This window comes from Trematomus bernacchii, unplaced genomic scaffold (assembly GCF_902827165.1).
Source record: "Trematomus bernacchii unplaced genomic scaffold, fTreBer1.1, whole genome shotgun sequence".
Taxonomy (NCBI): Eukaryota; Metazoa; Chordata; class Actinopteri; order Perciformes; family Nototheniidae; genus Trematomus; species Trematomus bernacchii.
This window is the reverse complement of record NW_022987609.1, coordinates 4,527,191-4,555,149: the sequence shown is the minus strand read 5'-3', so window position 1 is coordinate 4,555,149 and position 27,959 is coordinate 4,527,191. Positions and strand designations below refer to the sequence as shown.

Sequence of the window (27,959 nt, the reverse complement as noted above, 5' to 3'; positions counted from 1 at the left end):
TGTGCGCATTCGTGTGTTGGAGGAGGGGCTCTGTAAGGAAGTGGCAGATTTCTTCCGGCTGTGTATTTTCAAATTCTAGCGCACTCGAGCTGGTTTCTCCAAAATTACCTACCCCACCTTTAAGTAAGCTTGTGGTAATGCCACAGTACAAAGGAAATGGGGCCAGAGGTTTGGTGTAACGTGCGAAATTTGATCTGTACGCACAGATATGAGTCAGTGGATCAATCTCAAGTTCTAGTACCCGAGAAATGTTCCTAAGGGCAGGCTGTAGGTGTCGGCCTGGGTCTGGGGGATTGAGATCCAGGCCCAGCCAGCTTAAAGGTCTTGCAGGACAGAAAATATTCCAGGTAGAGTAAACACTCCCCAGAATGTCTACGTGGCAGCGTTAAAGAATCACCACACTGAATACCACTCACGTTTCACAAACTGTACACGTCACGTCAATACAAAAGGGTTTTCAGCCACAGAGGACCCGTGCTTGTGTGAGTGAGAAGCCTTCCCCCTGTTGTGTTCTCGCTGCCTGTTTACTTGGACATCAGACGGATAGACAGATATTGGGGGGGAAAGAAGAGGGCCGGTCAGTGTCTACATTCTGAACTTGGAGAGGCAAAGGATTCAGAGGAAAAAGAGAGAAGGGACAGAGTGGGGTTCGAGGAGAATTGTTTGTTGTGCTCGAGCAGTTTTGAAGGCACTGTCCTGTCACATGATGTCAACAAAGAACTCACAAGGATTGCCCATAGCATGCTGGAAGGACTGGCGGCTGGCGGTGAGCTCAGGAGGAACGGCTGCTAACTCTCTCCCAGGAGGGGCTCCGGGGGGCGTGCTGCTGCTGACGGAGGTTTTGGGGGCCAGACGGGTCAAACAATAGGTGGGGGGCAAGCCTGGAGGGCCGTAGGAGGAGGCGTGGCTTCGCTCGCTGTGGGCACACGAGCCGGGCCCTGGCAGTGTGAAGGGGGCGTGGCTGTAGGTGAAGGAGGGGTGGCTGTTCTGAGAGTGAGGCTGACTCCTGTGTGACTGAGTGTGACTGAGGCTGGAGCGGGCGTGGCTGTGACTGGAGACGGCGTGGCTGTGACTGGAGACGGCGTGGCTGTGATTGGACACGGCGTGGCTGTGACTGGAGACTGCGTGGCTGTGACTGGAGACTGCGTGGCTGTGACTGGACACGGCGTGGCTGTGACTGGACACGGCGTGGCTGTGATTGGACACGGCGTGGCTGTGATGGCTCGTTTGGCTGGCGGACCGATCACCGCGCCTCCCTCCACGGACGCGGGGCTCTGACTCGCTGCATGTTGACCGTTGACCCTTTTCCTGTGGGGAGGAGCGTCTGCCTGCGCTGGGGTTGGATCCACTGCTTCGGCTTCCTGTTAAGGAAAATAACACAGGCCTTTTAGCTTGGCTTTGTAAAGTACAAGAACTCCTAACAATAGAAACAGACTGCCGATCCTACTCATCCGATTTAGCCCTACATTAGGGCAGAACGTCACACATTAAACAAAATACTGAATGTTAAAAAGCATAATGTAGACTTTATGAGCTGCAAGATGTGCATTAATTCCTTTAAATACATTACTGGACTTTGTTTAAGGTGTGACAAGATATTTTATTATGCAGTCTAGCAAGAGTCGACAGTCAAGGGCAAACATGATTATCTCAAAGGTTTCCTCCCCAAGTTCCACCTGCAGCAACTTATACAAAGGGCTTCATTTGATATTCATAAACACTGAAACATTCACAGATTATAAATGTAAACATGATACACCTGCATCAGAAAAACACTACCACAGACAACTTTGAGGAAAATACAAAATAACTCAACAGATTGGTTTAAGTTATTCTATCCACATTGCCAATTGTGGCTATATCTAGGTCAGTGTCTGCACACTGGTGGCATCATACTGATAGAGGTGTATCACGCTGTTGCAAAATTAACCACTCCACGCCTCCCCTTCCGCAATGAGCCCAACAGTACTGGGTAAAGTGGTGCATGATCGCCCCCTATCAGTGGGAATGATAGCACAAGCCTCGGAGTGATCATCCTGCATCATGCACCTCCCAGCACAGAACCAACGCATGCCCAGAGGTGCAGAGGGAGAACGGACCGTCAGGAGAGCCACACACACACAGGACACACACGGACAAAGAAGGACGCATGGGACGGGCGGAGGAAAAAAAAAAACCTTAAAGCCACAGTATGATAGGTGGAGAATGTTGAGCACAAGAGAAGGAGAGGAGGAATATAATAAGATGAAGAGGATTAATGGTCAGATAGAGAGGGCGAAAAAGAAAGAGAGCAGCACAGGAGGAGAGGGGGTTAGCAGGCTTACCGGTTCCCCCAGTGTCCTGGGACTACCTCCTCCTTCAGTCTACCGTTGCCCAGCAGAAACAGAGGGAACAACATAATTACACACACCTCCCGCACTAGCTAATGTGCCCTACTACTGTACTGGTCCGCATGATCATGATGAATGGTCGTTATCATCCACACTCATGTCTGTTTTTGGCTCTTATTTTGTCCTCAATCCTCAAGTTATGGAGGAACTGCTCCTCAAAAATGCAAAAAAGCACACATGCACTTATTCAAACAAGCAGACATATTTACCCATGAACACTTGTTTGTGTGCCAAAAGAAACAAAACTACATAAAAAATACATTAAGTGAATATTATTGTCTTTATCATCTCTGCCCCTACATATGAACCAAATAAAAGAGTGTGAACCGGCGGAAGGCAAGACATGATGATGTCTGATGAATCACTCAAAACAATGAAAAATAAACGAATGGTGACATGTAACTTACACTTATCTGTCCATTACTAGCGACCCATTTATGTACAATCTCTGTTCCTCCTCTCTCCCTCAATGCGGTTATCAGAAACCATGCAGAAGCAACACAAAGCACTGTCACGTTCTGATTCAAAATGAACACAAAAGATCATTCGAGAGCTGATGAAGAGGGATGGACTCGGTGTCGATCATTCAAGCTGGCGATTTGTAATCACATGGTTGATCAGATTCTTTTTTTGTGTACACACCCAGTACTGCAGAGCTGTCCGCTGCATGACTCAAGATGCTCATGATTGACCTTGACAATACAGGACGCGTTTTAGAATACACATATTTCATTAATAAAGATGCAATGTCAACTTCCTGCCCAAGAGAGGCCGAAAAGCTAAAATTAGCAGACAGTTGTTAATACTGACATTTATCAGGAATACTTAAGGATAATGTCATGTTGCATGTTGAGTCAAATGATCACATGACTTAATGAATTAAAGCCATGTTTTGCCTTCTCCTCTTCATTGCTTACCCTCGCTGGGCTGGCTGCCTGCGCTCCCACTTTGGAAACTGTGGCATGGGTCCGAGTATCCTGGTGGGAAGCTGGGGGGTGCGGAGGGAAAGGGAGGGTAGGGGAATGGCTGCCCGCCCAGGGGCCAGGGGTTGGTTGTGGGGGGCAGCGGTGCCAGAGTGTCCTGCTCAGAGCCTCCGCCGCTCGATGCCTCGTTTAAATTGAGTGACGCCATGTCTTATTGGAGAGAGAACAGAACCATAAAGGAAAATGTTTAGTACAATCCTTCTTTTCACAAAAAGCAATTCATAATACAGCTTTATTTATATAGCACTTTTCATACAACACATGCAGCTCAAAGTGCTTTACAAAATGACACATCACAAGTTAAAAAATAAACAACAAGAAATTCCCCTCAGATTATTTGTTAAGAACTTTAAAAGGTGCATGCAGCAAAATATAACATGTGATCAGGTTAATAGACACAATGTATGATAATACAAATAAAATAAATAATGGTTTCTCTCTGACGGATAAGACACAAGTCGATAAATATAAAATATAAAACCCCATAAAACAAAGTGAACATATAGGTACAACAGAAAGAATAATAAAGACTAAGAGAATATTTAAAGTGGGGGTTTGCTAATAAAAAGCTAATCTAAAAAGTCTTCGTTTAAAAATGACAATTGTCAGAAGTCTCATTATTGACACAGTAAAAGAAGGGTCTGTAAAAGAAGGGTCTGTACTTTGGCAGACGTCGCCGAAGGTATAGTAGCACTGCTCGGAGAAGGTGATCTTGTTGACCGTGTGTCTCAGGTAGCCATGTTTCAGCAGACTGCTCGCGTACTTCCTCGCATCCCGCCGGTCCTTAAATCCTTCTACTCTGGAGTAAAGCCAGTCCACCACGTCGGCACCTGACACACACACACACACACACACACACACAATGTTGCAAGAACTTTGAAGAAAGTTGGTCTAGATAATGCTAAAATTGTGGAGTTTATTCAAGGCATTTTATGGGAAGAAAAACAAACTAAAACTGTTGGGGAAATATTTTCCTAGGCCCATAACTTTGACCCAGTTTATCTGTTTGCCCTTGCTGAGCACAGCTGCCCTCTCAGTGTTTTGTCTTCCAATTCCTGCCTGTTGGCGTCAGCTGATAGAGGTGTTATGGTTTATCTTGTTATGCACAATGTTGATTATTCTCTCAGAACTAGCTGAATACATGGGTTTGGGGTAGAGATCTTCAGAATTGGTTTGGCATCCGGCTGTGTCAACCCGTGGCACACGACATGTCTTGTGAATTCTCCGGCCAAAGCTCCAAGTAAACCATCAGTGTTTACCATCAAACTTCCTGTCATCAAAGTTTCTATCACAAAAACTGATATGCTACTTCTTGTATATAGAAACAAAATACACACAACTTGATGGATTTAAGAAAATGTCGTTGTGATACCAGATTAAATCCATTTTAGAATTCCTGTTTCATTTAACTTTGTGGAAAAGAAGGGACATCTTGGGTGATTTTTTTAGGGGGCATTACTCCACATAGACAGTATCAATGTTCAGAGGAGTATGCATACAAGGCTGGTCTGTGTATTTCTCCAAAGTACATGCGTTATTTAGAGTAAAAGCTCCACCACATTCTACAGTCTACAGGAATCGAAGGTCTGCTCTCAGTTGTGTGAGTAACCACATAGCTCAGCTTTTCTCACCAATGACGGCATTGGCGATGGTGATCTTCAACCACATCCTGTCTCGAATCTCCAGCCCGGAGTCAGGCAGCTGCATCACCTTGACGATGGTTGCCATGTCTGTTTTACTTGCAGATAAAGGCAAGTCATCGAACTCTGTGATGGGAGAGGAGGGAGAAACTATTGACAATTGGATCTTTTTTATTGTTTAAATGGTGTAATGTTATTATAATTACCACAAAATGGATGCTTCATAGAGTGTGATGGAGGTGGTGGTTGGTTGTTTTTACCATAGTGAGGGTACGGTCCTGTCAGAGCCGTGGTGTGTGAGATCCAGGCTGCTGGGTCAATGGGTCTAACAGGCTCAGCTGAACAAAAGAGACAATAAGTGGACTTTAATAAAAGACACATTTTAAGTCCATGATTGTGATTGTGAGATAGTACGAGTGTCCGTCTTACCACGAGGGATGGTGAAGTAGCTTCGTGGAGACGGGTCCCAACATTTGGCAACAGTAAGACTAATAGGACTGAACAAGCAAAAAGAAAAACTGTTTGAAAATAAATATGTTAAAGACCTGAGAAACTGAAGTTTATTTTTGCCAATACAACAGTCTGTTTCTTTCATCAGCTCGAAGATCAAGTCAGTGTTTTTTACTTAGTACTTAATGCAAGTCACCATAAGTCACTAAATAACACCACACAGTAATCTGCATATTCATACTGTAGAGCAGTGGTTCTCAACTGGTCAGGCCTCGGGACACACTTTTTCCTTTGTCAATACATCGCGACCCGAAATGTTGAACCACTCAAATCTATTCAACAAAAGATCGTGCTGTAATATATACGCTCCTCAGCATACAATATTAATTAAAGTGAAGTACAGTGCATATATCCCTTATATCCCTTCACAGAACCAAAGTATGCTTTTTAAAAAGGTTTAATGAGATGATGGAATTAAAACTGAACTAACATAAAAAGGCACACATGCTGAAAACCCAACCCCAGAAGGGGTCGCGACCCACCAGTTGAGAACCACTGCTGTAGAGTATTAGTGTGTACAGTATTGTGCATGGCTCTAAACTCAAATAACAGGCATCAGAACCAGGCAGAAAAGTAGCTAATATCAGCTCCAAAAGTCACTAATCTCTTCTTTCTTTATTGAAAAAGTCACAAAGGGTGTTTGTTAGGTCACTGAATCGAGCAACAAACACTCAGTTTTGGCAACAATGGATTAACTGATCACGCTTTTATTTTACAGTCATCCTTTTTCTCAATAGGGTTTTCTTTTCTAAATTCTAAAGATGAACTTATTATTATAAAGAGCCATATTACACCATACATACATTAAATGATGCTCTCAATTTGATTATATTCTGCAGCACTAAGTTACATTATCAAAACGCTCTGACTGTGTGCTCTTACCCAGTTTTGGAAACAATCTCTCTGAGGATCCTCACCGCGTCGTCATTGCTCATGTTCTCGAAGTTTACGTCATTCACCTGTCAAGCAGACAACAACATACATGATTTCCTCATTACATTAGAATATAATGTTTTTCTGTGACTGAAAGGGCTCAAATGTATTTATGCATTTGAACTGTGCACTTTAATCCCTCCAGTGCTCTTAGGCCTTTAGATGCCTACAAATCGTAAGCTGCTTACTATGGGATACAGATTCATAATCATAATTTATTATAAATGTTGGGGCAACAACAATTCATACTGAGCCATCAGGTGTTTTATAGAGGGTGTAGCTGTGGAGCTTAAAGATCTAAAGAGAGGCGTTAATAGGAAGGAAAAGGAGAGGCAGAATAACAACTTTACAAGAGAGCCTCGTGACAGAAGTGAATGCAACATTGTGGTTTTTAATAGGCCACAAAACCTTGAAAAGTCATGTGTCATGTTTAGCTTTCACACTGTACGAACAGCAGCAGCAGAGGTGCTTTCATTACACCAGAAACTCTGGTATTGACCACAAAAATGTAAGGAAATTCCAGATGTGTGATGGTATTGTGTTAAACTGGAGCTATCTGTTACCTGGAGCAGCATGTCTCCAGGCTCTATTCTCCCGTCAGCAGCCACAGCGCCTCCTTTCATGATGGAGCCGATGTAGATGCCGCCGTCTCCCCGGTCATTACTCTGACCGACAATACTGATACCTAAGAAGTTGTATTTCTCTGTCAGGGAGAAAGAAAGGATTTATTAGATTCATTTAAATCTTTTTGGGATGTAACAAATAAGTTAAAAGTGAATAAGTGAGAAAAAAGCCCCAGAAGATAAATGTTTATAGTCATGTTCGAACATACATACTGTATCTATAATTATAATAAGAGTGTTGAGCAATTTTAAACCCTACAAGAGCTTTTAACTAAGCCCACACTCCCAGAAAATGAACGATAGTTATTGAAGTGTCAGGTTTACCCATGTTGAGCGTGACGGTGATGATGTTGAGGCTCATAGTGGAGTCTGTGATACTGCTGAAGGACGAAGACTGGAAAGGCAGAAGAGGATCAAATAAGAAGAGCACATCAGAAATAATCAACGTGGCATAAAGTCTATATCAATTTGCTCTCTCATCTGTTTCCCACACTCAATGTCAATTTGAGTTTGAGCAGGGGTAGTGATGTGTCTTAGAAGTGCTCACCCGATCTATTTTGGCCACTTTGTGTCTTCGTCGGCGGCGCTTGTGTCTGCGCATCAGCTGTGAAGAAGAACTCTGTTCTGTGGAGCTACTGAGCCTGAGACACAGAAGGAGAGGAGAAGTATTGGAGAGGGAAAGGAAAGTGGACAAAGAATAGGACATTACCTCACACTATTACAACCTTTTTGTCTGCAGTGAAAACGATGTGGGAGGTATATACATGAGGTAAGTGACAGAAAACATTTGCAGTAAAATACAACACCTCTTTAAATGAACAACAATACAAATCAATTGTCCCTTTGTTAGCTGAAGTTAGTAGGGCTGTTAGGCCTTTACCCTTTGCATGTAGCATCAACAACACAACATCTGTAAGTTCATGATGTTACCTTTGTCATTATAAACGCTGTCATTTATTCCTAACTTAATATGACTCACTTCTAGAGCTGATTATAACTTAAAGTGGACCTATCATGCTATATTTGAATAATATAGTGTAGGACCATACCTATATAAGGCATATTTATACTTTTTTTTTTTCAAAATACCAAACAGATCATGCATTTTAGCCATGCCTCATTTTGCTCAATTTGACATTTTTTAGATCTGTTTTAGCAAGGGCAGATTCTGTGAGAACAGCACCATCTACTGGCCTGGCATATGTACTACAGCGTCTCCAGCGCTTTCAAACGGCAATGGCCGTGGCCGTCTCCTCCTGATTGGTGGAGTTGGCCCAATAGCCGTAGCGCCACCGTCCTGACGTCAGGACAGTGTTCAAATCTGGATCAGTTTTTATCAGATCCGTTGCAGCCCCTTTTTTAGAGATTTGGGTATGGAGGAAAATAGAGAGGGTTGTGTTCTCTGACACTTGGTGAGTTCCCTGGAACACCGGGGACACATATTCATGTATAAAAGACGTACAAAAGTGCATTTTGCATGATAGGTCCCCTTTAATATGACTCACTTCTGTAGCTGATTATAACTTAAAGTATATTACTGGTGGATCAACCACGACTAGTGCTAAACGATTAGTTGGTTAATCAGTAAGTTGAAATCAAATGAATCAGCAAGTATTTTGATAATGATAATTGTTAAGCTTTTTATGAAGCCCAAAGAAAAGCTAAACATTTGCCGTTCCAAATTCACAAATGTTTGGCTTTTTCCGCACTTTGTGTGTTTTATATCTTTGTTAATTGATTATGTAGATATATAAGACTGTTGGACAGGTAAAAGAAGCAACATGAAAAGATGTGACAGGTGTTTTTCACATATTATGACATTTTGTGATTTATCAATAAAAAACAATAGATTATTGATGATAAAAATAAGTGTAAATTTCAGGTCTAACCACAACTAATAAAATATCATTGTGAATAAACACCTAAAAAAAAGAAATAACATTACAAGCTTTACAGAAACGGCATTTACTGCATATGTATTGTATTTTATGTGTGTTTTTTTCTATTACTTTAAGGAATAACAATACAGTTTCAGAGACAAACATTTTGATGTGAGGTGGTATGTTACCTGCTGGCATCCTCGTCTTCCTCACTGTCCACGAATGAGCTGGACTCAAGCTCGCTGCTCATTACTGAGGCGCTGTCGTAACCCATGGCCGAGTCCCTCGCAGTGCGCTCTGATTTGGAGTGACCGTTGATTCGAGGGACTGGAGAGAGAGAGAGCAGAGCAGCAGTGAGTATGACGGGAGGTCACGGTGCTAACGAAGGATCAGATCAGCAAGACAGGGAGCAACCAGGAGGAGAGGAAGTGAGAGTGGTGGAACTGGAAACAAATCTGAGCCAAGGACAGAAACATCAGCAGTAATTTCATCTTCAATACCTGTGATTAAAATGTAAGCATTACTGAAAATATAAGCTACAAACCCGAACTAACAGTAGAGTACAAGAAAGGGAATGGAATACAGCATCAATAACTATTGGCTACAGTAGAGGGCTGAACTGAATCATTTGAAATGGCATTTTTGCACAGCTGCAGATAAAGATTAGGCTAAATATATATTAGTATATCGAGTATATAGAGGTGATAGAGTTATTATATCAAAATGTAATGAATAAAAGATAGATGTAACAATGTCCAAACTAATTTATCAAATTAGATACTCCGCTTCAATCCATATTTTTTTGTATTTAGTTTTTTTAAAACAAAATGTTTACTTAAAGGTGGGGTAGGTCATTTTGGAGAAACCAGCTGAAGTGCGCTAGAATTTGAAAATACACAGCCGGAGAAAATCTGCCACTTCCTTACAGAGCCCCTCCTCCAACACACACGAACGCGCACATGACCAATGAGGGCACGAGATAAGTTTGTGCCCAGATGGAAGGCTGACAGGCAGGTAGGCCATCCAGTTATTTTAGCCGGGCCGGCTAAAATGATTGGTCGTGCTTTTTACAGTACTACGACTTCCACAGATGACATTTTTTTATGGATTTTTTTGTCAAAGCATTTAAGATATTCATTGCTATCGGGATGTTAAGAGCATTCCATGGAATATAACAAAAAGTGTATCTCGAGCCGGTTTCTCAAACTTACCTACCCCACCTTTAAGTCAAAGTTTAAAGTTTGCTCTCATGCTTGCTGCACGTAAGTATTAATGGGTGGCATAGCAGCAACATAAAGGATGTTGAAATAACCAAATTAAACAAATATAGTGTTCTTTAAAGGTGATGACATCCTTAAATATGACAACAAACATTGGAAGTTTATTTTTGAAAACCTCATAGAAGCTCTGAATGAAAAAAAAGGCCCTTGGTCCAGCCCTGCTAAAGTAAATTAGTCAAAGTGATTCATACAAAGTTAAAACGAGCTACTTGGTATTGCCTTACTGCACTTTCAAAATTCCCATCAGTGTAAATCCACCCTGCCCATCTCCTTACGTACATTGCCAGCGCCGTGGAGCTGTCTCAGGGTGACAGCGGATTCGCTGGAAAGGTCTCACAAGGCGGAGAGAGAGAGGGCGTGGCAGCCAGCGCATTCGCCGAGAGCAAGCAAAACATTCCAGCAATGTGAGAGTTCCCATCGCTAGCTCCGCCCAGGTGGTGCTTCTCTGAAAGCTGAGCCACTGCACAGAAGCACTCAATCAGCAGGACATGACATCCACTGTCAGGATTCACACGACCATATTTCCTCCCACGCACAAAGGACTGAGAGACAAGAAAACAGGAGGGCAGGTTCACCAAGCCAGACTGAAATCTGTGTCTTTGTGCTCTGCTCCGTCTGTGCTAGCCTCTCTCTAAAAGCCCCAGACGCTCTCTGCCCCCCGGCTGGCTGCTCACAGGCTGCACAGCTGATCTACAATAGAGGCAGTGAACAGGGAATAATCATAGAGGTGCGCTGTGAAGAATGTTAGGTAAGAAAACTAGAAAAACTAGAAAAGCAGGTGAGCCTTTTATGTATTACTTTGGGCACACATTAATCGTGACCTTTTCAAAAGTTGTGATTATTGTTTACTTTTTATTAACTGCATAAACCAATAATGCACTCAGCAGATAGTAAATATGTAAAGTAAGAACATATAACACAGTTGTGTGGGTTAACATTATATAAAGAACATCAGTCTATAAAAGCTCAAATCAACAATTCATCCCTCTCCCTACTGAAAAACAAGAGCCTTCATCATTTACTTTCCAATATCCCAATGTAATGATAGAAAATAACCTGCTATAAACTAACCACTAAATCAAATTACATGTATCCTATAACATAATTAAATTCCATATATCATCAACAGCCTTAACACAACAAATCCCCCTCACCACAGCCGACAGAGCCTTTATCCGTCGGACGCACAGAGCAAGTGAGCCGAGAGTCAGGAGAAAGTGTTGCATCCTCCCTCGCTCTCACGGCACGCAACTATACAATGACTGCTAATCTGTCTACGACCAATCAGATGATGCTATTCTGCCAGACAGGGATAATAAGGGATTTGAGATGATGTGCCGTCCCATCTCTGCCCCAGGTGAAAACACCATCAGGTTATTAAAAGGCCAAATGCTCTGAGCAGCATTGCTTCACAAACAATTATTTGAGGATGCTTTTGATAAAGGGGGCAGATTCACCAGCTGTTTTTGCGCTCTGGGTTAATACTTTAATACAAGCATAAGTGCTTTGGCTTACCAATGTTCTCTTTGACCTTAAGCTTGAAATCCCAGCAGCACTGAACAGAATTACACTTAATGCAATGGATATATTTTTTTTTCCAGGGTATTAATGTTCTCTTTTACAGTGTAATCACTGATCATTCAGGTCTAGTCTCACACAGGTTGAAATGCAGAGCACCTGGCGGCGTTGAAACCGATCATATCCCATAACTCCATCCTACACCTGTTCACCCTCCAAAAATGTTCAACTGCTGCATTATTTATCTATACTCATTCTGAAACAGCAGACAAAAAATAAAAAGGGATATGTTTACCAGGGCAGAGCACTTTACCTGATCACTGTCAAACCGCTAGCATTCACACAGACAAAACATCCCTTGAAGCGTGTGTATAAGGTAACGGGGGAATTCCTGCTGATGCTGCAGGCTGCGAGGTAATGAGGTGGAGCAACCGCCTCCTTCTGTAGATCCAGGTCATGTGACTATGACAGCAACCGGGGAGCTAACATGGCTACATTAAAGAATAATGTATGGTGCTGTTTGCTCGATGTATGACCCATGAAACCCATTCCCCCGATGGTGTGTGTGTGTGTGTGTGTGTGTGTGTGTGTGTGTGTGTGTGTGTGTGTGTGTGTGTGTGTGTGTGTGTGTGTGTGTGTGTGTGTGTGTGTGTGTGTGTGTGTGTGTGTGTGTGTGTGTGTGTGTGTGGGAGAGAGATCATTAGGTAATGCTTTTCTGTCGTCTGTATGATAGTGTCAGATGTGTGTTGGGGTCAGTCAACAGAGAGGAGGATGGAGGACAGACGCAAAGTTCATCAAGCTGAAGGTATTTCCGCACCAGCCAAAAACAGCAGATGTGCAGTTGGCAGTGAGCAGCAGTGGATCGGACGTGGTGAGCGCCAGAAAAACGGCTTTAGCCAAGTCAAAAACATGACGACAAGATGCAAAAGTGTGATGCGATGGATTAGTTGATGATCAAGTTGGTGTGTTTCCAGCATCCAAGACAGCTTTTCCTAAAACCTCTAATGGCATAATGAGTGCTGAATGCGCGTGCAGTAAAGAGAGGTGAGACCGAGAGACAACTGGCTATGCTGTGAGGGAAAACAACAGCAGACTGCCAGCATCATACGCTGCTGATTTATTACTTCCTGCAATAAAAAAAACCAAATTGTGCCAAGATGTTTGTGTGGCAACAACAGGAAGCAGATATCGCAAATTATCGCAGGTATGATTATGCCGATAACAGAACACACCTTTTACTGCAGCACCAGCATACTCTGCCATGTGCAGTCATGTGATGCTGCCTGGCAGGCTTTTGTAAAGGAGGGCAGTTCTTTTGCAGGCGTAGGAAGAAAGCTGCACTTACATTCAAAACAAATTATTTTGATAAGAAATTGCTGCAATCAAATGTCAAAACAAGCAAGCAGATCACATTTGATTACAGTTCTCAGGATCCTTAGTATTTCTTTCTAGAATTCATTTTCTACGTAGAAAGTTTTAGTTTTATATTCTGTATGAAAATCATTGAGCCTGTATAGGAGGGCAGTTATTTCGTAGGAGCAGGAAGAAAACTGTCCTTCTCTTAAAAAAAATGATTTTGATAGGAAATTGGTGCAATCAAATGTCAAAACAAGCAAGCAGTTCACATTTGATTACAGTTCTCAGGGCTTTCAAAAAGCAAGATCCTTCTTTCTAGAATTCCTTTCTCTAGGTAGACAGTTTATGGTATGCATTTATATCTCATCAATCAAAGCAGAAGCCTTTCCGGTGATATTTCACAAAACACTAGAGTTCTTCGACAGGGTATAGTTAGTGAACATGATGCGAGTTTGACTACTTAGTGGAAAATAGCCTCTGACCATAAACCTGAGCCACACACAGGAAACAGGAGAAGGACAATCATTCGGAAAGACAGTGAGCTCCAGATATGTTGACATTCAGTGAACTTATTTTTTCATTACTTTCCTTCACTCTTCTGAGAATTTGGGTATCTATTCTTGGCCTCACATAGCTGAAGTTCAATACGCACCATTTGATCCCTGAGGGCCTTTTTTCATACATGTCGATAGTCTGTCCAATTTTTTTTAAAGACAGTTAGGTGTCGAGTTAAGGGCACTGAAATGTTATAACTCCAAAATGACAAGATAATTGCATTTTTAGGATCCGTCTGTTCTTGGCTGATAATACTCACGCTCAGTTTCTCTCGCTCTCCTGCGAGCGCGCTCCCTCTCTCTCTCTCTGCGGTGGCTCAGGAGAGACTCCGTTCCCGTCTCGGTGTCCAGGCCGTCTCGACTGCTCACTGCGTTGGCACTGCAAGACACACATCGGAAAACTTCAGTCAGATTCATATTAATGTCCAAAACACACATCCCCTCCCTCACAGAAAGTATTCAAAATGAATGATTTCTAGCCGGCCTGTGACCAAGGCTCCTGGACATAATCCCCACACAGTACAGCAGTGATTCTCAAATGGGGGTACGCGGACCCCGAGGGGTACGTTGGGGTACTGCAGGGGGTACGTGAGATAAAATAAATAAAAAGGTTAATTAAAAAAATACCATGCATGATTACAAAAATAAGTACAATAAGTTAAATAGAAAACACAATTGTATATAAAATATTCCTAGAACCACTAAGGGGGTCCTCATATAAACATGTTACATTTGTGTATTGTATTTATAGTTTTTCATAATATATCATTTTGTTCATTGGTTTGTTAATTATTGTAATTATTTATGTAGGCGTTTTCTGTCAAAAATGTCCGGGGTCGGTCAGGGGGTACTTGGCAGAGAACATTTTTCAAAGTTTGAGAAGCACTGCAGTACAGTATACTTCTGTCTGTAACAATATCTGTATGCCTGCCATTCAGCCTCAGGGGAATATGCAACTCATATTATGACTCTGTTTCAAATTCAATCCCTGTGGCCAAAGTAGCAGTTCCATTGTTGTACGGTATGTGATGTGTTTTTTTACTAAGTGTCACTAATGACCAGACACCCTGAGAGGGAGCCACTCTGGACAATACTGGCATTAATGAGACCTATTGAAAGCCCAGATGGTGCCTGAAGCATGATTGGGAGAGAGACGAGAGAGAGAGAGAGAGGGGAGAATGACAGATTGTATAAAAAAAGCGAGAAGTGGTAGCTCAGGTGTGGGCTGAGCAATGAGCTGGCCCGTGTACTTGGGGTCTGGGAGGAGTCTGGGGGTTCTGAAGGGGCTCGAGGGCAGATTGTTATTCTGTCGGTGGGCTGGAGACGCTGTGGCCTCAGGCTCCGGGGTTAAGGGACCCACGCAGCAGCTAGGAAACCTGAAGCTGGTGAGAACTCTACTCTACCCTGTCAGTCTGTCACACACAGTTAGGCATGTGTACAACACCTACTTTACACCTGCATAACATTGTTTACTTTCATGCAGGCGCACCCATGCATTCATGCACGCTCAAATGGCATATACAAACTGTTTCATGTTCACAGTGTACAAACAGACAAATAGAGACACAAACATCATCCTGCAGCAATTTATAAGCAATGTCCTCACACACTTTGGTGGCTCTTTGTGGACGATCAATGCAAATTAAAAACACAAGAGGAGACAAGATGTTGTGTGTGCCGTGTTCACTCAGCGGGGTAAAGTGCTCAATGAGGCGTGCGTACACGCTCCTGCTACAGTGGGCTAATGGGTGCACCTGGGCCAGGCTTTACCAGCACAGGTCAGTGCATGTATGCAAATATCCCTGTATAGAATAGAATAGAATAGGGAGGGATGAAACCCTCTTTAATGGTCACACATGCAGAGCACACAGCACACACAGTGAAATTTGGCCTCTGCTTTTAACCCATCCTAGTACAAGGAGTCTAGTACTAGGAGCAGTGGGCAGCTATTGTACAGCGCCCGGGGAGCAATGGGAGTGGGGGGGGAAGGGGGGTGTCCGGTGCCTTGCTCAAGGGCACCACGGCAGGGCAGGAGGTGAACTGGGACCTCTCCAAGTAGAAGTCCACACTCCATATTTAGGTCTGGTCGGGGACTTGAACCAGTGACCCTACGGCTCCCAGTCCAAGCCCCTACTGACTGAGCCACTGCCGGACTGTAGGTTCATAGTTTGGATGCACTTGTGGTGATCGGACAGCGCTGTAAGTATAGATGTGGCGGTGACTGCCTGTCTGTCAGACTGTCAAAGGCTGCAGGGCGGCAGGTCTGCTGATCCGGGGGGGGGGATTATCCAAGGCGCTAGGCTGCAGCTGTGAACAAATGCCACCCCTTTCAACTCCCCCCCACCCAACAGGCCCCTTCTCTGCTGCCAATAGCCACCCCCTCCCTCTGGGGAAATGGAGATGGGTGCTTTTAATGTCCGTTAATCCGGATTACCAGGCTGAAGCACATCAGTTGGGTGCATTCTCCGGCCAAAACACCTATTCTGCGCACTCATCAAATAGAGCCATTCACGCAGACAAACACATGAGATGCATGAATAAAGCACAAGAGAAAATTAAGTGGTAATAATATTCTAGCTATTTACACAGAGAAGTAGAGGGTGGAAGACTTGATTCACTTAAGAAAGAGAGGACGTCTGCTATAGGAAATTCACCACGCTGTTTCTCTGAGAGAAAGGCCTGCCTGTCTGACTCAAAGGGGAGAAAAGAAAGGGAGAGTGAGGGAGGGGGCTAGGGATATGACGTAGGGCAGTGACCATCAACTGGCAGCCCGCGGGCCACATCCGGCCCCGCCAGACATTCTCATCCGGCCCGCACAGCAGGGGTGACTGTGGCGTTGGCGGAGTGGTTTGTGCGTCCGCCCCCCACTCATGTCACCTCGAGTTACACGGGTTCGAGCCCCACGCTCGTCAATTAACGTCGTTGTGTCCTTGATCAAGACACTACATTCCCAAAGGTGCTGGATATATGATATATATATATATGTATTATATATATATATATATATATAAAGATGATGATTACTTTTATAAAAAAATAATTTAGAAAAATATGAGGAGAAGTTTATGTTTATGGTTCGTTCTTTGGTTTTTTCGTTTCAAAACTGAATAGGAAAAACTAAAAACCGGTGTTTTTTTGTTTTCTGTTTTAAAACCAAAACGGAAAAACAGAAAACCAAAAAACCGACCTTATTCTGTTTTTAAACCAAAACGGGTTAACAAGAAAGTTACCGGTTCGCCAAGGAGGAAGTGGAGCTCACAGGAGACAACCGTTTCATTGCAGACTGTTATGTTTATGTGGGGAAATGGCAGCGCATACATTATTTGAGATATGTGTGCCTGGCAAACAATTTTCTTATATCCTGCAACCGTTTCCCACCAATCAGGACACGGTATTAATAAAAAAGTAGATTCCTTTCCCTGCCAATCAGGACTGCTTTCAGTTTTATTACCCCGGATACAGGCTTATAAAAAAAAGGATTATTTTTTCAATAAAGTGAACATATTAATCAATTATATATATATAAATATATATATATAATCATTTATTATGATTTATTATGATATAAAAATCTCTGGCCCCCGAAAGTGTCTCTTGGATTAATTTTGGCCCTTGGACAGTAGGTGACCCCTGACATAGGGTAAGGGGGCCGACGCACTTTTTGCTCCACAAGGGGGCAGTAGTCCTAATGAAAGCTGGCCAGGAAATATAAACTCATCAGGACAGCTGACAGCAGAACAGCAGGGGGCGGGCCACAGAGGGCAAACCGGAGCTGAGATGTCAAACACTGGATAAAGAGATACACTGAGACATGACAGACTGCATGTTCTCAATATAGAGCCTCAGCCCTAATACTCCAGCGCCATAATGGCAACAACCCTAGCCCCCACTGCCCCCAGCCCTTTTAGCTATATTTAGCTAGCAACTTCTCCTTAGCAAGTGCAGTCATATTCTCTAATCTGCCAGTTTGGAGTCAAAGTCTGGGCTCAGGTAAGAGTCATCAGGCTGTCGAGCAAAATCTCTGTCAAGCTTTTAAGGCACCAATGTGTTTTTGGTCCACATTTGCCTTTATTAGCCGGGCATGGATGAATGCTCTTAGTGAGTGAATACAAAGGGCCTCACTGAGTGCCAGTATTTGCCTGAAGATGTTTATGCCATGCAGGCTATTTCAAGAATCAGCAGCAGCAGCGACGTATGCATCATGTTTACATCGATGAGCAGACTAACGCCTTACTCCATGGTTGAGTGGGCGGGAGAGAACATACACAAGTGGAAGAAATACTCACACCCATGCATGTTCCTACACTTGACTAGTACACACTTCATGCACACACGGTGTATAAACCACCTCCCATACGAGCCTGGGTGGAAAAATCTCTCTGATGAGCTTCCACATTCTGATTAGCACATATGGCGCGCTGTGAAATAAAAAGGTCATCTAGTGCACAGAATGTTGTGCTTGAATACATCTGCCTGCATTGGCCATGTGTGTGAAATTGTGCATATATGACAGGCAGTAATCAGCATACTTACTGGAAGGAGGGGGGCCGTGAGTCTCCGATGCCCCCTGTCCTCTCCAGAGGAGGGGGCAGCTCTGGATGGCTCTCTGTGCACTGAGACCCTCCATCAGAGTGAGCACTCTCTGCCAGCACCAACTGAGAGGGAGAAGTTGGAACAAAGGAAAGATTTTTCTTTAGAGACCAGACATATTTAACACTTAGAGAAACACAAACATTGATAAATCTGCTGTTGATTAATAGCAACAATTGGGCATTAGGAAGAACATTAAAAACATCTAAGTTGTAAGTGAAGTATATGTCGTTATTGAGATGTTGAACATTATTTAGGAAGAGGATTTAAATAAGCCCGATTATTTGAGTCTTCTTGCACTGTTTATAATTTTGTATCTGTTGTGTTTGTGTATTTTTAAATTGTGAGAACCATAAAGAAATGAAAAATATCACAATCATTTTGACTAAATACCTTGCTATCAATACTGTACTGTACGTTTGGGACTTCAATAATTATAAATAATCATCAGTAATGTAAATCTAACGACTAAACGGGTAAAGGCAAATAATGGAACAGGTAGAACAGCATGATGTAATCAGAAAAATACTTTACTGTACTGCAGCCTTTAAAACAAAACAACCCTTACGGTATTAGGATGTCAAAAATCTAGGAGACTATCTCATATCACAATATCAATACGTTATCACTAGCCCAGCCCTAGCCCTAAACTGAGGACAAAGAAGATACAAAAACAACCTCAACAGACTTTGAAAGATGGCAACAAGCACTTCTTGTGTACGTGTGAGTAAAGGTGAGATGCGGCAAAGAGGACGAGTAGACTGGTGGCAACGCAAAACAACTTGGGAAACAAACATGGAAAAAAACCTAAAAAGGCCACACTGCTTCTACTCAGTTGACAGTCAGTACAAAGGGTGATGTACAATGACCCATAGATACAACTTCTCTCCTTTGATCTGAGCCAGAATAATGACAGTTAAAGCAGGCAGCCGTGGAAGAATAACAACTGCATGGACTATGATTATTCTAAAGCTAGCTTTGGGATTCAAAGGTGTCACTATGGTGTCACCAGCTTCTTAAATGAACCCTGTGGACTACTTCTTATTTGCTCCATTTCAAAAGCTGGTAGTACTGCTCATTTCCCATCACCTTTTGTGTCTGTGAGCTGACGTGGTCTTCAGTTTTACAGTTTTATGGATGAAAGCTTTTAAACATTTGGGAAAAAATATCTCCATACTTTAGAGAAGCACTGATCTGACTGTTGTCTCTCCTGATGCTGATTCCTAATCCCACACCAGTGCCTTCTTTCTCTCCTAAATGCACGAAGCTTATTAGGATTATTTGAACTAAGCTAACATGAGTCAAGGGTTTGCTGCAGCATTGTGGATAGCCTTTGAGAGCCCTACTGAATTAGTGGAAATACTTAATTACATGATGACATTTATAAATAAAACTGCATTTAATGTGTGGTACATACTGATCCACTTAATACGGTCATTATCACCTGTTATTAACACAGCACATCACATTGGTGACCCCTACACACTTAAAGTAGTGTATGTTTGTGTATCAGAAACATAAACAGCATAGTATTTCTCATGTTTATTGAGTCTGTTTAAAGTAATAGTTTGCCTAAGTCACAATGCGTTTAAGAACATGATCTGAATGTATTATGCATGAAAGGAAGTGTTCTGCATAAGTACTGCCTTAATGTTGGGCAAAGGGTATCCTGAGATTTGTTCATTTGCATTTGTTTAATTGTATTTTTGTAACATATTAAAACAGAAGAAAATAGCATACAAATTGTAATCAACATGATAGAGCTTTTAGAAACTCTGATACTATTTGAAGCGGCTTGAATACACCTAGAATCACAAAATACACCTCTGCTAATTACATGACAGGTTGCTGATATAATGATACTTACCAGTTAATTTATATCAATTCATAAAATGATCAATCAATTATCAACATCTTTCAAAATTACCAAAAGTGAAATGTTGGTATCTTAAAATAAATCTTATTATGAAATGTAAGCCCTGCTTAAGAATCATTTGGGACCACTGGCAGAGCGTGTTATTTTGGTAAATCAAATGTGAATTAATCATGAAGATGCATTCATTCGGGCTAACCGGTGGTTGAGCAGCAGTAAAGTAGTGAGCCCACATTTATGTACAGGCTTAAGTCATGTTGTTAGTAACGACACTGTGTAAGTGATACTGAGCAACAGACAGTCACTAACGACTCTAAAGTCACCACTGTGTCCCTGACTCTGACCTCTGACCTCCCTGTGGAGGACTAAGGCATTTCCCCTACAGAGATCACTAAAGTATAATATTCTGGATCATATCCTGGCAAAAACAAAAAGATTCGGAGACAGTTTCTTCCCGCGGGCAGTGAGACTGTTAAACAATTGAACTGCTGAAACAATTTCAAAACATTCATCTGCTACTTAGTAATATATATCTACTATCTAATATATATCATTCCAATAACTTGTATATAGACTCGTACTGCACTATTCCACATACTCACTTTATTTTAGAACTATTTTTCTTTTTGTATTACTTTTACTATCTGTATTGTTATGCTGCATTGTTGGAGAAGCCTGTGACATAAGATTTTCAACGACATAATTACTCTGTAGCTATGTCAGTTTGACAATAAAGAACCTTGAACCTTGAACCATATCTGGATTGTTAATATAAATGAACAAAAAGCCACCAAACATGCAACCTGTTAAACTTATTTATACATTCTTGCTCTTATCTTATTCTTCCATCATTATATCAAGCATGTGCTTGTCTCATCTGTTCTGTATGACAGAGCAATAACTCACATGTTGCTTCTTCCTTTAACATGACAGATTGATTTGATTTATCATAATGTATTGTCCCTGAGGGGGATTTAGGCCTAGAGCACTGCTTATCTTCCATAATGATAATTCACTATCAAGCTACAGAAGTCAATACAGGGTTCATACACTTTTTCACCAATGATTTTCAATGAGTTTTCCATGACCTTTACCTCATTTTCCATGACCAAAAAAATTACTCTTTCTCAGCGGTACCACTGAAACATTTTTATTTTAACATGGAAAGCTGGAAAATAAGGTCTGCATATGAAACAGGTTGTGCCTATCTAAAACAAATCAAATAGTAGGCTTACTAGCTCCTACAGACTAAAGCCACTGTAGACTAGAGGGCGTGATTGTAAAAATCTCTCACCAGCTAAATACCTCGACAGTTAAATGCCATTTCACATTTCATTACTATATGATACAGTATTTATTATCATTATAGTATTACTATTTCGGCGATTAGATAAAATATAAATTATATTTGATGCAACTTTGGTTACATTTCCATGACTTGTCCAAAACTTTGGGAAACATGTTGTTTTCCATAACTTTTCCAGGGCCTGGAATTTCCATTTAGAATTTCCATGACTTTTCCAGGTTTTTAATGACCGTAGGAACCCTGTCAATAGAGTTACTGACCATCAGATCGGTTACACTGGATCGTACCTCGTTGTATTTTGTAACAGTAGCTATGTTTCATATCTAATGGAATCACCCACCTATACAATACAGCTGAACAGTGAGATCGAGGTGAAGAGTGTTCAGAAAGCTCTGTGGGGGCGTTACAATGCTACATTTACATGATCTATGAGTGCTCTACATATCTGTGGTTAGAGCTGAGCTTTCACAGCCAGCAGAGAGGGGAACCATCCATCTCACTTACCCAGGAAACTACTCTCCCGTTGAAGCAGGGCAGCTTGGCGTTGTCATCGGAAATCTCTTCTTTGACAACCCTGGGGAACAGGCAGACAGATGCAGTCAGGCTAGCCGTCCAGGAGCAGGACACAGAGTCAGGGCAACAACAAGTACAACACAATGCAGTGAGGAGACACTTCCTCTCCCTGCGTGGTTAATACACACTGAGACATTCACGCTTTGTAAGTCACGTTTCCCACATGGCTTTCAAGCTTCGCAACCTTGCTGAGCTTAATGAGCAGCAGAGATGAGACAATCTTAGAATAAATCACTATTTATGGATTTATGGACATCAAAGTGTCCTTTCATTAACACTAAGCAAAACAATGTGATAAGGGCTGGTCAAACCGGCAAGGATTAGTCCATAAAAAAGTCTAATAGTTACAGTACATCTGTTACAATGTCCACTGATGGCCTGAATAATTTATCTGAGTTTACTCAAATAGTGGATTAGTGAATAAGCCAGAGGTGTAATATTTGTTCAAGGCAAATCATGTGCAAAAACATACCATTCTGAAATAAGTATGGTGGTGCTGCAGAGACTATTAGCATACAATTGATACTCTACAGCAAAACATATTTTATTTGGTACAGATACTCGCAAAAACAAAATCCCACCAGGATCATTTTAATAAATATTTCAATGAAAATAAGAAATGTAATGCAAAAAAAGTATCATCCCCCTCAATATTTTGGACTCGTGTTACCATTGCAATGTCAGTTAAACTAATTACAATAAATGTTTGTACAAATCGCTAAGCCCTAATAGATATTTCCTTAGAACGGCGACAACAGGGCGTGAAGGCACAGGACTGTGTATAAATAGAGTGATCTAGTGTGTGAGCCTCCCTCAGTGCGTTCTTCTCGGCTGTAAATGACCTACAAAAATACCTCCCAGTTACCCTTTGACCTGCATGGACACAGTTCAGCAGCAGCCAGTCGCCACACCTGCTTGTGTCAAATACATCAAGTTGGAGTTAGGGAAGGGGTATAGGAAATGAGCTGGCAAACCCCTTTCATATACACACACACACAAACACTTGGCAAAACACCCTCTTATTATTTAACAGCTACTCTTATAACCCTCAGTATGTGTTTGTGCACAGTATTTGGTTTTTTTTGCAAAAGGATTTTCCCTGAATTGATACTTTTATGAGACTCTGGAGATCTCACTTTAGCTTCCCGGCTTTGAACGTGGTACATGAAAAGGGAGAGGCGCGACTTGAGAGTAGCAGAAAAGCCTAAGAAGATTTTATGCAGGGGTGTCTCTGACAGCGACTTTACAGCTTTTTCTTTTCACTTCTTGTTTGCCAGAACTTCGCTGCTACTGAAATGATTAGCCAAGCCTCTTGTGTTTCTGTGCGCTCTGCTGCTGGGGGAGCTGTGTTGCTGGGAGTGGTGGACGGAGATAGCGTAGCCTTGTGGCCGGGACTGACGACCAGAGTCTGCCTCTGCGGCCTGTTCCACCTCAGGGAGGAAGAGGGAGGAAGAGGGAGGGAGGCGAGAGCTGAGGCTGCCAGCTGCTGGTTACGTAGGAAGTGTTTGCATCCTCTCAAGCTGCATGACCAGCTGTAAGGTGACTTGGGAGGATGTGGGAGTGGCCCGTGCAAAAGAAATATCAGCAATGAATCTTTGTAATGTTTGACAGGAAAAAGAAAACCTGTTCCACTTGCTAACCTGCAGCTTATTTAAGATTTCTGGAAGAAGTTGCATGTAAAGTAAGTCTCTCAACATATTTTTATCTATTATAAAAACCAGAAGAACTAAGAATCAACTCCAACGAAAACAAATGACGTCGTTATCATGTGGTGAAATACTCATGGACAGCATTCTTTTCAGCCTCAATCTGATATCAGGAGCCTGAATAGTTAACAAGCATCGACACACACATTAACACACACACACAAACAGTAACCCTGTTTAGAGAAGCATATGTGTGGCGTGGGCTGCTGTCACAGATCTGACTTCTTAAGAGCTGACAGCTTAAATGGGTCCTAACAGATTTCACAGGATAATGACATAAGATTTATCCAGCTGATTGCTGAATATTCAACTGTTGGAGATATTTGTGTAGCCGGGGAAGATTAGACGTGTTTGTTTTTGCTTTAGACATTGAGGAGGGCTGGGTAGTTACAGCCTGAACCAGAAACCAGCCGAGGAGAAGCCAGCCAACACCGACCAGCCGTCCAAGGACTTTGGTGGGCTGATGCTAATGTTACTATAAACAGGGAAGCAAAATATTTGTAGTCAAACATAGTTGCAAATAGATTGACTTCAATATGACTCTGACTCAGTAAACAACTACATTTGACATTCACCACCTAAAAGGCTGTTAATAACAGCATTCAAACTGTTGAAGTCACATTTAGTACCATTACTGTGTGATTTTCTCAGCATCATCATAACCAAACTCAGATGTATTGGGTCATTTTCAACCGTGAGGGCGTTGTTGTTAATGCTAAGAGACAAAAATACGGGATAACCTTCGAAATCCGTCAAAGCAAAAACAGGAGAGGTGAAGCAGGGGTGCTTTGTGCAGAAAGCTGCAGGTTTTTGTCCTCTAACTACAGGGGCTTAGCAGCCCTACCTCAGCAGAAGAAAGATTCCCCTACCAGCCCCCCGCTTTCTAAGGCACAAACAAGACTGTTTCTTTCAGAGCTTCGGCTTGGCTGCTTCCTCAGCTCCAGAGTGCCGCTGTGACTTGCATTATAGTGAGGTCTCAAACCCACTCACCACCAGTGGCAATGACAAAACACCATATCATCACCTTGAAGTCTCCAGAAACCCTAAGTGGGATAAACAACACAGCCTCCCGCTTCCTGTCTTATGAATATTGATGACTGAATGAAATGTAAGGGGGGAAAAACAACTGAGGTATGAAATTTGCACAAAGAAACGTTCATCGTCTAATTTGCTGTGCCGTGTTGCGTGGACGGAGATGCCACAGCCCGTGGTTGCATGTAATTCCTGATCCCAAAGGGGGCTGAAATGACATGTTCACCGAGTAAGCTGAGGCGTTTTGGGGGCAAACCGTTTATCAGATTTGTGTGGCCATTGCTGAGAGAGCTGATATTGCCAGCACAAATGTAGTTCAGCAATCCCATAAGAGAGTGGCTGGTTTTTCCTGCACAACAGGGGGTCTACTACAGAGGGCCTTGCACTGACTGCTCATTTACATTTCAAACACAGTCTATAACTGCAAGGGATTTGATGTTTTCCCTCTCTGCTCAGCAGTCTTATTCCTCCCTTGCTAATTCTCCAGCAGCCATACGGTCTGTGTGTACGCAGTACAGCCAGAATGGCTACCACAAAGCGCTGCTATCCTCTGTGCCTTTGACTGGGTTTTGCTTCCATACTGTGCCAGTACCATACGGCGCACACGGAGCCTGAATATTCAACCTTATCTCAAAGGCTGGAATGCTGATGGAGACGCCTTTGTAAACTGTGTATACCAGCCCTGTGTGAAACATAGTTTTTTGACAATGTCCAATTCACACCATAATTGAACATGCTTTGTTGACGCACATGCAGGAGCCGGTCGGCCTGGTGTGGCGGTGTGTTTAGCAACACAGAGCCACATCACCATGTGGAGAACGCAAACATGCTTTGTTTGTTTCCATAATCTGCCTGTGGATCACCTGAGGCCCAGCGAGCAGCCGGCCTGCAGCCGAGGCAGGAAGCCGGGACAAAGCGGAGCTCCAAGCCTGCACCAGGAAGAGCTAGTTTCCCTCACAAGGTCAGGCTGCAGTGGAAATCTGTGACGTTTGGCTTCAATGACACTGTCTGCCTCTGCATTTCCTCCAATAATGTTTGCGATTGCAGTGCCGGATATTAATGTGTGTGGGATCGTGTCTGACTGTTCAGACTGGAATGAGAAACAGTCACTGACACAAATATGTCATCCTCAGCAGAGGCCTGATAGAAGTAGATCTCGCTGACCGAGAGAGCCGCAGTGCTTTGTAGAGCTGCAGTAACTCTTTAAAATCAGGACAGGAATACAAAGAGCAGAACAGAGAGACATTTAAATACAGAATTAGTTAATAAATCCAACATCCAGTGGAAGTTCTCTGACTTATAAAGGGAAATTCACAATCAAAATAAAAAAAGACCTACAATAAAGAGAAATTCTACTGAATGTGTCTATAATCATTTGCAAAAAATACATTTACATGATATCTAATGTGTTCTGAATTCATTTTTTGTTCCATAATTAATGCTACAGTAATCAGCTTTCAGCTTAAACATAGGTTTAATCATTAATTTGATTACTCTCTCTTCTTATGACAGTATAATAATTAATACATGACCAAAACGACAGTGGGATATGATGAGACGGCAAACATTGTGCCCTATTTGGATACTAATAAAAGGATACATAGATATATATTTTGTTATTGTTGTCATATTTACTGTGTAGATTTTACTCCTAATGCCTGATAACCTGCTGCTGCATTAACAGAGAATTTCCTAATTTCCTATCTATCTATATATCTATCTGTCTATCTATATGTATGTCTATCTATCTATCTATCTAGCTATCCATCTATCTGTATTTCTCAGGAAACAAACATGCATTACTGTAATAACTCAGTATAATACATTATCTGCTTAAACATCTAGGGTATGACGAAGTTGTTCAGTTTGACAGGTGGGGTAATTAAATGCAGAAGTTGGTTACACGATTGCATTTCTAACAACCACAGCCACTGGTTTGTGGTTGCCATATTCCCTTGGGATTCACCTGCAGTCCATTGTGTGTGTTTGTGTGTGTCTGTGAGTAAAGGCAACTTCCTGGGTTGTAATCGGTTGTAATAAGTGAATGTAAAAAAAAAACGGTTTTAATAAATGCTTATGATATACACTTACAAATGGCAGAGAGGAACCAAAAAAACAAAACAAGTCGAAATGAAACCTGAGAACTTGAACATGTGGAGCCTTTGTCAACATTGCTTTTTCGTTAACAGTCCACATGGCTCATATATTGACACTAATATGGGTTGATATATTTACATTAATAAGCGGAGCAGGGTCTGGCTCTGTGTGTACATGCAGGGCTGCGTCATTAGGATAGATCTGGGATCACTTCAAACACTCGTGTGTCTCCTCCACTGCGCACAGGGTAGTAATAATGAGCAGGTGCCAGGAGCATGGAAACAGACATGGCACTGTAGTTTGCACACATGTAACAATGTTGCAGCTAACACCGTCTGATGTTGTCTATCACGCCCTGCAATACACTTATTAAACACACACTGCAATAATAAATGGCAAGTGAACCAGACGAAAAGGCTAATAATAATCATGGTGGCCACTTACCCAAAATCCTGGTCCATCGATTTGAAGAAGAATTTGTAGCTATTGACCGGTCGATTGTTGAGGACATTTTTAAAATCCGCTAATGTGACTTTGTCCGGAGAAACGGAGAGTTTGACCAGATAAGGAGTCTCCTCCTCGTCAATGTGATATATTATTTTAGTCTCCGCCATGAGAGTGAGGGGAGGACAATCATTGACACAGGAAAGGAAACAAGGGTTGGCAGCGCAATAGACAGGCCTGCTATGTTACCAGCTACCCGTAGAATAACATAACAGCATTCCCTAATATATAAACCTGTACACGGCGCCACGGTGGAAAAAACAGCTCCGTGTTTTTGACAAACACGGCGAAAATCCAGACATAATCGCGTTATGAGTGCCTGTATTCCTGCTCCGGTGTGAGGCGGTACGGTGGCTCTCTCGGCACTAAAACAGGAAGGGACAGTCCACATCCTTACAGCGATATGGAGTTGGGAATATTGCTATTTTTCACAAGCTAATTGGTGAGACAGTGCTGTCATCTAGTGGCGTGTCTGGGCTGTGCGCGGGTCCTTTATGCCCATTTTATACAACAGGCATGAACAAAGAGGAATTGCCCTGGCTTTATAAAGCATGGGGTTTCCTTTATTATCACTACTAACTCTGATATAACAGTGGAATATAATGGTTTGA

The 27,959-nt window shown here is 42.3% G+C and overlaps 1 protein-coding gene across 3 annotated transcripts; it reads right to left on the bottom strand.

The window, feature by feature from the left end:
- Nucleotides 1–7: 7 nt before the first annotated feature.
- dvl1a (dishevelled segment polarity protein 1a) lies at nt 8–27,706 on the bottom strand. Of its 3 annotated transcripts, none has more exons than XM_034131828.1 (15): nt 27,289–27,706; nt 21,941–22,010; nt 18,201–18,322; nt 13,928–14,046; nt 9,148–9,286; nt 7,627–7,720; nt 7,404–7,473; nt 7,020–7,159; nt 6,406–6,482; nt 5,443–5,510; nt 5,274–5,351; nt 5,005–5,139; nt 4,036–4,203; nt 3,308–3,523; nt 8–1,361 (listed from the first exon to the last, which is right to left on the bottom strand). In XM_034131828.1, exons 1-15 carry the CDS (start codon nt 27,456–27,458, stop codon nt 700–702), a joined length of 2,328 nt encoding a protein of 775 aa, XP_033987719.1. In that variant the 5' UTR covers nt 27,459–27,706; the 3' UTR covers nt 8–699. The 3 variants fall into 3 exon arrangements, with proteins under 3 accessions (XP_033987719.1, XP_033987718.1, XP_033987720.1); XM_034131827.1 differs by having other exon boundaries at nt 9–1,361; nt 5,220–5,351; XM_034131829.1 differs by lacking the exons at nt 13,928–14,046; nt 18,201–18,322; nt 21,941–22,010; nt 27,289–27,706 and adding exons at nt 10,519–10,781; nt 12,071–12,323 and having other exon boundaries at nt 9–1,361; nt 5,220–5,351.
- Between the last annotated feature and the right edge of the window lie 253 nt (nt 27,707–27,959).

Bases quoted from the DNA above. Each gene is read 5' to 3' on its own strand.
- dvl1a (XM_034131827.1), bottom strand. From the start codon at position 27,458: ATGGCGGAGACTAAAATAATATATCACATTGACGAGGAGGAGACTCCT. The intron at 22,011-27,288 runs GTAAGTGGCCAC...CCTGTTCCCCAG, and splicing joins TCGATGGACCAGGATTTTGG to GGTTGTCAAAGAAGAGATTT. The intron at 7,474-7,626 runs GTGAGCACTTCT...CTGCCTTTCCAG, and splicing joins AAGTGGCCAAAATAGATCGG to TCTTCGTCCTTCAGCAGTAT.